The sequence below is a fragment of the Stegodyphus dumicola genome, chromosome 3, assembly GCF_044657685.1.
Source record: "Stegodyphus dumicola isolate Sdum_Otavi_A_Nest chromosome 3, ASM4465768v1".
Taxonomy (NCBI): domain Eukaryota; kingdom Metazoa; phylum Arthropoda; class Arachnida; order Araneae; family Eresidae; genus Stegodyphus; species Stegodyphus dumicola.
In genome coordinates this window covers 264,483,749-264,496,250 of record NC_140770.1, presented here as the reverse complement: position 1 = coordinate 264,496,250, position 12,502 = coordinate 264,483,749, and the positions used below count along the sequence as shown (strand labels likewise).

Sequence of the window (12,502 nt, the reverse complement as noted above, 5' to 3'; positions counted from 1 at the left end):
TATAAAACTTGCTATTCCCCCCTTTTTTAAAGAGTTAGTATGGAAGGCATTACCAGTTGACCTATGGTACATCGCTGGTGTCCCCCATACTTTTACCTGTACCTGTACCTATACATTTACAAACATTCACGCCTTCTCTGGGATTGGAACCCAGGTCCTTCGGTACGGCAGTCAGAGACACTAACAACTGCTTTGGTTGAGTGGCTGATAAACGCTTTCTCAGCATAAATCATCTATGGCAGTAACGATTTCAACTGCATCTTCTGAATGGTTTCGAAAGTTTCTACTTTTCTCTATAAACTGGTTAGTACAAAGAGCAATATATTAGGAGTGTTCAAAGGAAAAGGCACGAAACGACAGTACGGATATACTGAAGTCTTTTATTGTCTGTACCACTGTTTCACGAGCAGAAGGATTCCTTCTTTCCAGAATTTCTGTAGCTGTGACAGGAAACAGTTTTCCACTGTGTCCTTCAGCTCGTCGTACGAGTTGAAGCTCTTACCTTTGAGATGTCACTTCTCACCAAATCGTTCACCTTGTCGATGGGTTTGGCCGTGATTACCGTTTTCGTTTGTCCTGGTATCGGGTCATCACTCAAAAACTTCAAGTCTTCACGAAAACTGGCACTCCACTTTCTCATTGACTTGTTGTTGGACACACAGTCTCCTCCGTAAAGGGCCACGGTTTAATCCTTTCCACAGTCAGAAATCTGATAACATCTCGCTGCTGCTCAGTTGTCGAATTTTGCAAAGTGAACGCCAAGATGTCATCACACGCACTGCTGCCTCAATTGGACGGAATGCACAACTGCCTGCTTCACTCCGACATCATGCGTGGGCGCTGGCGTATGCGCACAACCACGTCGGATGCTTCATTCGCGTCCTTAGATGTCTCACGATGTTATGCCGAAGAGGCATATTTAGATGCCAATCGGTTTGTTTGTTACGGCGTTTCGTATCTTTTCATTTGAACGCCCTTTAATAAATTAAAACAAAATAATCACCTCCTTAAAGGAAGAAAAAGAAAATTATATTTTCTATTACAGTGTGAGGTTTTCTTAAATATCTTGCATTCAGTTCATGTCATAAATGACTATGTTTAACTTTTTTTCCTGTAAAAAGCCTTCTTCCACTTCTACGAAGTTAAGTACTTGTTTTTTTGCTTCTGAATAGCTGCATTAGATTCCTATTCAGAACTGTTATCATCTGTTTCGAATTCGTACTTTTTCAAAAGAGTCACTTTGTCTCTTTTCTATCAACGGCACTTTGATTTCGCTAAAGCCATTATAGTTAACGTCATAATAACCCACTGAAAATCATTACCTAGTTCTTCTAAATCAAAGGAATCGTTTAAATCAGATTTATACTTAGAAAAAAACCATTACAGTTCTATGGCTCTGAAAACAGATGCGACTATTATATCTGACGCATAAAAAAGGAAAGGTAAGAGAAATTATTTGAAAGGATAAAGTATAAAAATCATTATAGTTTGTGAAAACGAATATTTCTATAAAAAATACCCAAACTTTAAAAGATGTTTAAAAGTTCTATGCAGTAGTAGCGGTAAATCTGAAATAATTTACAAATCTGTAGGGAGTTTTCTTACGTTTCGTTTTTGTTCTTTCTTCTGCCAGAACACTAAAATATCATATACATGCATAGTCCTTTAACTTTTCATATACACTGATGACTTAGGAGTTCTCCGCGAAATTTATCTCACAGAAAATATCACTGCTGAAGGATTAAATATTTTTTAAGGTAATTTAACATATCGTAATCTAAATTATTTTTACAGCTACAAATTACCAACGGAAGTTATTATGACAACATAATGGAATTGAACAATAGAACAGTTAACAAGAAGATCTCTTCTCTTTATGAGCCTAACGTAAAAGAAAGGTATGTAATATTTTAACCACTTCTGCAATTTCTGCCTTTAAATGCTCTTTTACACAGAACGAATACGAATATCTGAAGCGAAATGAATTTAAAATTGAAAATGGCATACCGAAAATTTTCTCGTAGTCAAACATTATCGACTTCCACCTGAAAAATAAAATTACTAAATGAAAATTCTCTATGCTGTTTTATTACAACGAAATACCAGTTGAATATGAGATATTATGCAACGACAGTATCTCAGAATTTTAAGTTTTACTTATCTATTCACGGACTGCCTTGAAGATCGAGTAATTTCCAGAACACTGTTGTTTCCGATAAGTGTGGTCACCTGTAAATCTGTGACTTCATCCTCTAGGGCAGAGATGTCAAACTAATAGGTACACTTGGGCCAAACAAACAAGGTTTAACTTTAGGCGGGCCGCAAAAAAAATCAATATTCATAGAAACGTAGATTTATTTCGAATAATACAGTAATAAAAAAATATATATATTTATATAGAAAAGAACAAGAAAAATTTAATGTTTACGTCCTGATACTTGACATCTCTTCTCTGCTATTATCTTTCCTATTTCGGGAGAAATTTTGTTTGCAGTGATAACTTTCAACGCTGACCCAAGGTGAGCATGATTAATACGGTTTCTAATAGGAGACTTATTACCTTTCATGACTGAAAATAACTGCTCGCACCGATAAGTGCTACCAAACATGGAAAAAATTTCATATGCGAATTTTTGAGTATTTTCAAACCTGGCTGGTAAATATTTGTAAAATTCAGGCACGCCCACTTCAATGAATTTTGCTTTTAAATTTGAGTTGCATTGAATCTCGATCACCTCCATTTGCATATGGCTGGGTACTGAGTCAATACTTATTGAGAAAAATCGAAGAAAACAAAAAAAAACAAAAAACAAAAAAAAAAAAAATTGTCTTCGAGGGAACTGAAATCATTAAACCTCGTTTCAAATTCAGTTGTTAAATTTGCAATTTTTTCTGCGTAGTTTTGATACGAACAAGTATCATCTAAACTTGATTTGTTCATGCTGCACGTCGGGAAGTGCGTCAAATCTTCATTTTTAAGTTGTTTTTCCCAAAGAACTAGTTGACATTTGAATGCTTTAATTATGTCAAACATGTTCGTGATGATATGATCTTTTCCTTGTAACGATAAATTTAAATCAGTTAAGTGTTTGGTTATATCAACCAAGAAAGATAAATCTTGTATCCATATTGGATCGTAAAACAAATTTACCTCTTGATTTTTAGTTTTTAAAAACTGACATATTTCTTCTTTCAAATCCCAGAATTGTTTGAGAATCTTGGAGCAAGATAACCAACGTACCTCGGTATAGTAGGAAAAACCCGAATATTCACTATCTAACTCACTTAAGAAAGCAGTGAATTGACGCTGATTTAAACCTCGAGATCTTATAAAATTTATAACTTTTTTTATATATGACAAAACATTCTCCATATTTATTACTTTCGTGCATAGAACTTCTTGATGTATAATACAATGCATATGATAAATGTTTGAACCGTGAATTTCATTAAGTTTTTTTCCTTAGTAATGCTACGAAGCCCTTGTTTTTCCCGGTCATTGATGGAGCGCCATCTGTAGCTACAGAATTTAATTTTGCCAAAGGTAGATTGTATTTCTGGAGAAGTCTAAAAACACAAGTAAATATATCTTCTCCTGTGGTAGTACCAGGCATCGGTATTAGTTCCAGTAATTCCTCAAAAATGTTAAAATTCTTGTCACAAGAACGAAGAAACACTGCTAATTGAGCTTTGCCACTAATGTCCGTGCTCTCGTCACAGGCAATGGAAAAACTTTCGAAACTAGATGATTTTGCTTTGATTTGATCACTTAAATTCGCGGCTAAATCAGTAACTCTTTCCGCAACTGTATTTCGAGACAGTGAAATTGATTGAAAAGCCTTCACATTTCCAGGACAAACAATTTCTCCAGCTTTCATTAGGCATTCCTTGATGAAATCACCGTCAGTAAAAGGCTTCGAATGTTTAACTATCAACTCGGACAAGACGTAGCTTGCATGTACCGCCGCTTCACTTTCTTGCAATACTTTACTAAACATGGACTGTTGCTTTTTCACTCCTAACTTGAGCTCTTTCAACTTTTCTTCTCTCATTAATCCTTCGTAATTGTTATATTTCGATATGTGTTGTTCGTAATGACGTTTAATATTATATAACTTTGGTACATTAATAGTATTATTACATATCAAACAGATTATTTTATCTTTTATTTCACAGCAAAAATATTCTAATTCCATTTTACTTGGAATATTCTATGTTCGCCAGCAATTTTTCGTTTAATTTTACTACCACTTGGTTTTGATATAGACATACTGAATACAAAGGGCTGGAATAAACACGGTTAACGTTAAAAAGTTAACAAAAATTTATTCTTTCCACAAGAGATAAATCAAAATGCTGAAATATTTCTTCAAAAATATTCTAACAATATCACAAAATGTCAAACGTTTAGCAAAAATCAATTCAAAACAGAGAAACTAATTTTATCTCACAGCGAAATCGCTACAAATCAATCACAGCATTAAGTAAACAAACAGTTCGCTAGAACTACAGCTACTACTGAGATGAGTTGTTTGTTCTCGACTTTTATAAGCTTTATAATTAATTTCTCGAATATACTGGAAACATCTATGAATATCTGGATTTTTGTGGATGGCAACAGCAATTTTGAGATATTTATTTATTAGGTATTAAATGCACGCGCTGTTCTATTTTTAACCTTCAAACGCAGCTGTCTTTTCAAAACTCGTCTGCGTTGCTAAGACAACATGAAGCAAATCTAATTACAATTCTAAATAAAAAAAATAACTAAATAAATAACTATGAAATCCGTAACAATATGAATTAAGTAATAATTAATAATAAAGCAAAGTGCATGCACATGCATGCACCAATATACCGTACAAAACTATGATTGGAAAACTGAGACCATGAGTTCGGCCACATTCGGCTATCGGGGGATGAGTACAAGTTCTGAGTGCACGTGTCCCCCAAAAGCCGAAGGTAGCTGAACGCAAGCTACTCACACGCATTTGTAATTTAAGTAGTGTGTGTGTCAGCTCGCTGTGAGTAATCTAACAACACTGAATAAATTACCGTTAATTACTTAGCAGTAAACATTTCATTTTTTTCTTAGACGATATGTTATTTTATTATTATATATTATTATTTGCCGATATATTGGCCGGGCCGCAAAAATATTTGTTGTGGGACGCATGCGGCCCGCGGGCCGCTAGTTTGACATCCTTGCTCTAGGGTTTGCGTGTTGACTGGTTTTTATCTTTGTTGTACTTAGGGTTAAAAAATCAGCCTCATGAAATTTTAAGATCATTTTGTGAAAATGTAATGCAGACACCATGTCGAAATTTAAGAGCTTTAATATTATGAACATTCGCCCACTTTCCTAAAATACAGCGTTAGAAAGCAGTCTTTTAATAATAGATGTAGGGTTTCCTTTATTTTGCATAACAAATTATTTTAAGTTTGGTATCTTTTCTGAACCTCTCATTTTACCCTCGCATTTCATCGCCAGGATGCAAATTTAAAATCAAGTGATTATTTAAATGGACGAATCTTGTAGTTTATTCAGAGCGTGATTTCGCTAGCCAGGGTACGTTGCTAGTTTGTTCTTATTGTTACGCAGATCTTCTGATGCGCGGTTTTCGCCATTTAATAAGTACGTCGCCGGGTAGGTGTTAAGTCAGCCTCGTTAGCCTTAAATTAAATTTTTAGTCCAGCAGTACTCTTTTTTATCTTTAAATTGATTTGTGAACAGTTCTGAAGTTCCACCGCAATTCATGGCTGTTTCTGTAAGCACAAAGTGCATGTATTGTACGTTAAGAGTTTGACAATTAATAAAGGGTTATTTTACTTTTCTTCTGTGCTGGTATTCTTTTACGCCTGTGCGAGAAGTCGCCATGTTATCTCGTAAGATCGTTTTAACTTTATGATAGTTTAGACGGTACGATCTTACATAGACAAATTTGAAAATCTAATTTTCCAACTTAAGTCTAACACGCAAACATAACTTTCCTTTCAGTAACATTATTCAGAATTGGGCATCCGTAATTTGCATATTTTGAAAACGGCACCCTGTGCCACTACAGAAAGGAATTGAGGAACAGGTTAGGTTTTCAAACTAACACCTCAAAAGAATTAATGGCAGGGTTCAGCAGGTGTTCCGCTTTAACCGAAACTGCCCCGGTTTGATCATGTGGTCCTTGCATTCTGGCCAATTTGTGATTTTGTCCAGGTTATTTGGCAAATTTTTAAAACTACTGAATATATAAGAAATAAAAGTTGGCAGCTTCGATTAAAACTTCAATTTGGCAATGAAAATACAGCTCTGTTACATTCACAGTTGACAATATAAATATTTTGTATCTTTTAATGTTGTCTATATGATTTCTCCGAAAGTTATAGCATGTGGAATTTAGATATTATCTTTTCATCCAGATATTTTTTACACTATGTATAACAGAATATACTCTATGGGATCCAGGTATTTTTATTCCATTTTTTTTAGATGTTTTATCCAGTTAAGAGTTGGCGACATTGAAAATTATACTTAACCGTTGAGCAAGTGCTATCTTAGATGCGTTCAATCTGTGACTCGACATTTGCGATTATTCTTATATTAAATAAATTTAATCTCCAAAATACCAAAAAGAAACTGCGTGTTCATTGATGAATTAAAATAGGATTATCTGTTTTTGGAAATATTTTGGGATTGCGCTGAAAAGGTGAAATGTGAACTGTGCTTTCCAGAATTTTCAGTAGCTCATCTTAGGCGTTCGAATATTAAAAATCACTTAAAATTTGCGAAATATAAGGAAAGCTTAGTAGCAGCGGCAGAAACGTCCTTTAATATATTATCACATTCTAAAGGTGCAAAGTGACAAAGAATGATTAGTAGTAGCACCTAAAGAAGCAACTTTTGCATCTCACGCAGCTTTTCAAAATGGGGTTCAGCTTAACGTTAGCCGATTGTTTATCTAAATTGATTTCGAAGCTTTTTGATGCAAAGTTCATGCTATCCAAAACAAAATATAAAGCTGCCAATGTAAACGTGTTTTAGCAACTGTAGTTTCAGCGGCTTTATGAAGATTTAATAAGAGAAATTTAGTGACGGTATCAATAGGTAGTTTTCTAACAAGAAAGATATTAAAATGTGCCAAATGTTGCGAGGTATTTTGTACCAGATTGCAGCACAAAAATCAAATTTTTAGACTTTGAAACAGTTCCCAGAGAAAATTGCAGAAATACCGGCATTTAATGTCAATTATAAAAACTTACAACATAGCAAACAAAAATAATATTGAATTTTGTGGAGATGATTACAATGGTAATTTCGAGAGTGTAAATGTAGAGGAGAAAACCAAAATTTGTAATTGGATTAAGAAATATTGTTAACATTGGTTGCGGTGCTCACACTGCCCACAACTGCTTTCAAACTAACGTCGATGCTATAGCTAACAAAACATTTAACGAACTTAAAACGACTGGGCAGAAAACTACTTTTTACGAAATTTTATAAATATTTCTATATTTATACTGTTCCAGCCGCTAAACTAAAAGAGTTCTCTGATTTTTCTAGATATAGAATATAAAAAGGTTCTTTAGTATGAAAACAACTGTTTTCTTTCTCTACTTCCAAGTAGTGACAGAATACTTGAAATCGTTTTTATATAACAAGAACACTGTCCAGTGATGATAAAATGGATTTTTGATAATGAATCAAAAGGCAATGACAACTCAAATTATTTAACAAAGCAGTCTTGGATACTGAGACTAAAAAAGCGAGTGCAGCTGATATTTTCAGTGAGACTGAAAAATTAAAAACAAACTATGAGAAAAGGCCTGATAGTAAATTTATGCACTTCGAGAAAGAAGTTTTAAAACACTAGAAAGTAATGGAACTAATTTAATTACAGAAATTGCTTTTCTTTTCTTAATGAACAAAGAACCTGAACAAAGTTTACATAAGATGCTTAGGTATTCTATCTATGAAACTTAGTAAACTATAAATAAAAGAATTTCTCTTCCAAAATAATTTCCTATTTTATTGATTTACAGATATTGTAGTCCGAAATTTGTTTTTCTCATCAAAAGTCATATGACAGTCATTTTTATCATATGAAAAGTCAGTTTTATCATATGAGAAGGCTGTATTTGAAAGAACAGAAATTATATTTGCATTTTCTTACATATAATCGACATATTTTTTTATCGGCATTAAATCGATTATTAAAAAAATCTAATACGATGCACAGAAATTTATATTAACAGTATTTCTTTATCTCTAGTTGGACAGAGCACGCAAAGAAGGCATCTAATGTTAAATCATGCTATAACATAATGCGAAATAGCATAGGTAAGTTGAATTTCCCGCTTTTTGATTTTATTGTTTTAATCTAATTAATTAAAAGTGAAATTTTAAAATATTAGTTATGTTTCATATTAATTACAGAAGAATATATAAATAATTATTTCAAGAAAGAGTAATCTTTGCCAAGGTTAATATTAAAAAAAATAAAGCTGAATCTTTACATACTACACGAAAATTTCAGGGATAGTTATATAATTTTTCAAACTGAAATTAGTGTTACATAGTAATTCTGGTCTCAGGGTTTTTTCTAACTGTGGATTCTCGGTCCGAGGTTCGAATCCCGCAAACGGGCTGGCTACATGGGCGTTTTCGTGGTTTTCCCCATGTGTAACGTGTGTACGAGCCAGTTTCCCTTAGAAAGTCCTCCACGAAGGCATCCCTCCCTTTAGGCAGATAGCCCTCGTGTGCTTTGCCATAATTAAATACACCACCTAACTGTGGATTCCTTGCCAGGAATTTGGCTATTATAATAGAGGCTGGACTGCGATGCAGGCATCGGTAATACTAGATAAAAGAAAAGAATATAATTTTTTTTTCGCTTTTGGATTGTACAGACAATGAAATTGCTTTTCTATCCTTAATGACAACCTGGAAACTGAGTGGTCTGAAGCAAATGGCATTTGATAAAGATTTGAAGGGAATGCAAACAGAAAATGTACACAAAAGTATTGTTCATTGTGGGATATGTTTTGTCGAGACATGATATTTTCTGAGGAAGAGTAAAGTACCCTGAGGCTTTCGCATGCTGTTCATAAAAAAGGATGTGCAACGCCTACTCAAATTTTTAAGAGCTGGTATTGGCTGAGAGAAGGTCGTAGCAAACTGCGATTCACTAATTCATTTGAAATGAGGCTTGGTTGCGTCGGTCGTTGCTGTTTAATTATTAATTAGGCGATAAGTTAAAAGATGGAGATTTGGTTGAAAGGTGGAGGCAGATTTTCCTGGAGCTAACTGGTTTTGAGTTGGATGGTGAGAGTTTTCGTCAGCTACTAGTATTCATTTGGATGCGGAGTTGTAAAAAATGAAGGAGTGTGAAAAAAAGGAGTTAGAATATTCTGTAAGGGAACGGCTCAGAGGTTTTTTGAGCGACTTGTCTTGAATTGTGCGGAAAGCGGTGATTAACATTTAGCTTTTGCTTAGAATTAGAAAGAGTTAACAATATGAAGAAGAAAAAGAAAAGGAAGACAACAGAGGAAGAGGAGAGAACGAGAATGGCGGCTTCGTGCGTGTTACCAGCTGAAACTAATAATTAATGAGCGGAGGAATAGATGAGAATGAATTTACCAAATTTCAGCGATAGCGACGTTTTTGAAATTATGAGTCTTTGGTCTAAGATTAACGATACCCTTTCGAGACTGTTATTTAATAAATGGACGAACAGATGAGACCGAACTTCCCAGATTTCCAGATTTAGCGATGTCGATTTCCCGAAATTATGAGTCCTTGGACGAATATCAATGACACTTTTTCGAGGCTGTTATTCAATGAGCGTAGGAGCAGATGAGTGTGAACGTGCAAAATTCCAGACTTAGTGACTTCGAAAATCGGTTACCGACGGTGTGATGTGCCACGTTTGAAGTAATACGAAGAGCATGAAATTTGATTTTCAGTGTGCTTCGGAAAAATGACTCCCAGTTTAATTTGACTAGTAGAATCCGATAGTGTAGGATTTCGAAGTCTGCAGACGTAAGTCGTACTTTCTCTCAGTGTGTACTTGATTATGGAATTTAAAAAAATTTCTAGATTTTTCTTTAGATAGGACAAAATCCTTAATTGTGATTTCTATTGTGTATTTAATACGTTAAATGGGTAGTTATGTCCTTGGAATTGTATAGCAAGGCTATGTTATTCTTTAGGTTATGTTTACTGCATCTGTCAGTATAGTTAATAGACTGAATATTGTTAAGAGGTCGAAACTGGGTAGTTACTTCCTACTTATTGTTATAATTGTACTAAATTGCCAAAATGTTCATTAGGTAATAAGATTAAAAATTTGTTGTTTCTCAAAATTTGGTATGTGATTATAATGCATCCAAACTAATCAACATTAATTTAGTTATTTAAGATCCTATTAACATCACTTGAGATTGACGAAGTTTAAAAAAGTGGTTTTTTTAAATCTGGTATATAAATCTCAAGTTTCGTGAAAAATAGAAATAATTCATGCTTATCCACATCATTTTCAACAGTGTGTTATTTTAGAACACATTTCAGTTTAAAATAATTTTTTTAAATTTCTTTTCAAATTTTTCACTCTATTTTAAATTATTTAAAAAATTTGCTTCTAATTTACAAAATACTATTAAATTTTTATTTTTATTCCAGTTACTAGTTTTAAACTCGTAAACTATCAATTTTAAATTAGTCACGTTTTATCGACAAAGCCTACCTTGTAACATCAACTTATGACAGAACATAATAAAAGCGTCTTAGTGTTAAGACTGAATTTTCTGAGCTTGTTAACGGCTCCAAATTGCTTAATTCGTACAGCAACTTTTGCAGGTTAGACAGTCTCACAATAAAAGGTGCCCCGACCTTAAATTTTGAATATTTAAAAAAAAATACGTGTGAATCTGCTGATTTAAAATTACATAGCGATGAAAAATTAGCCGCTAAAAAGTTATAGGTAAACAAATAAAATGCACACATTTTAATAATATTTTGAAATACAGCACTATTTGGTAAATTTTTGAAATTGCAGATATCCTCAGGTGTTTCACATTTCCTCTCACAAAGGATCCTATTTCCAAACAAGAATGTCAAATAATATGCAGACACATAAATAACCTTCATTTACAGGCACTTACTTGTGCACGAATTTCAATCATTTCTTTTTTTTTTTTTTTAAATTTATTATTGATGATTAGCCGCTTACCTGTTTTTGTAAATATTTGTTCATACGTTTGCACACTTTGCTCATTCAGAGAAGATTATTATTATTATTATTATATCTCAAGACAAACTTATTAGTCTAGAAAGATAGGACCCCGGTATGGTGTCCAAAGCTCTTATCAAAGACAGGTGCAATCTTTCCTCCTTGCCGCGATGAATTTTGTGGACTTGTTCTGACATCAGACAATCGATATTAGTCACAACAAAACTGAATTACGGATTAAATGTATTGTAATATAAATGAGGCACACTGAAGACAAACCGTGGCAATCATATATTTCATAACAAACACATTGACTTGAATAAAAGTTTCAAACTGAGAATTGTAAGCGCACCAAACATAAATCTTCTGCAACAACTTTTATTTTGCTTTTATGTAAAGATATAAAACTAAATAATTTGTAAACAATTCTCAACCTAAGTAAGATATAATAATATGATGAAATTTTGAGGAAGCGATTTCAACAAAGCAGTTAAATGATATGCATCAAATTACTATAATTCAGATAATTACGTATGCAACAGGCAATATACTAGAGACGATTTAGCTTATTTAAAAGAACACAAGGGTGCCTTCTGGGTATAGTGGTAGGGAAGCTACCGCCACAGATTTAAGACTGGGTTAGAATCCTAGAGAACACACTGATATTTGTAAATGTATCGTGTTTTCGCGCTATGGGACTCTTGTCGAGCCAAATGTCCTTTCAAGAGACCGGCAATATGGAAAGAAAAGTATTAGACACTTGGGCCCCTTCTCCAGGAGAGTATCCTAAAGGATACTCTAGTTTCCTTCAGGATAGTTTTGAAAAACTAGGACGGAGCTGGAAAAATTTGTACTACGAACCTCTACGATGCCTAAGCCAACGGTATGCGCAACCCTGTCATTGGCTTAGGAGCGTATAGTTGATTCATGGTATGCTACTAATGTAATGCTACTAATGATCTAATGATTCAACCCTCTGACCGGACAGGGTTTTCGCTAAGAGAGCAAAAACTTCCAAAACTACTACGAGAAAAAATTATTTTCTTGATTTTAATTTAAAAATTCTCCTGGTATTTTATAACTGGATTTGTGTGATGTTAATATATTGCCTTAGTTTTCTTTACCGTATTTTAATATACACGTATATATACGTTCTTAGAGATATCACAAAAAATATTCTAGGCCGTATATATACGGCCTTGCCGTTTAGAGGGTTTGTGTCAGTCAGAAAAGTCAAAACAACAAAAAAGTATGGAACATTAAAAAAGTAGTTGCAAAAT

At 33.7% G+C, this 12,502-nt stretch overlaps 1 protein-coding gene across 1 annotated transcript in view; it reads left to right on the top strand.

Moving 5' to 3' along the window:
- The window catches only part of LOC118185068 (neprilysin-2-like), an 89,478-nt gene that overhangs the window by 52,405 nt on the left and 24,571 nt on the right, over window positions 1-12,502 (top strand). Inside the window, exons 12-13 of the mRNA XM_035354863.2 lie at window positions 1,795-1,898; window positions 8,265-8,332. Of these exons, the coding sequence (XP_035210754.2) occupies window positions 1,795-1,898; window positions 8,265-8,332 (172 nt within the window). The remainder of the gene's footprint in view (window positions 1-1,794; window positions 1,899-8,264; window positions 8,333-12,502) is intronic.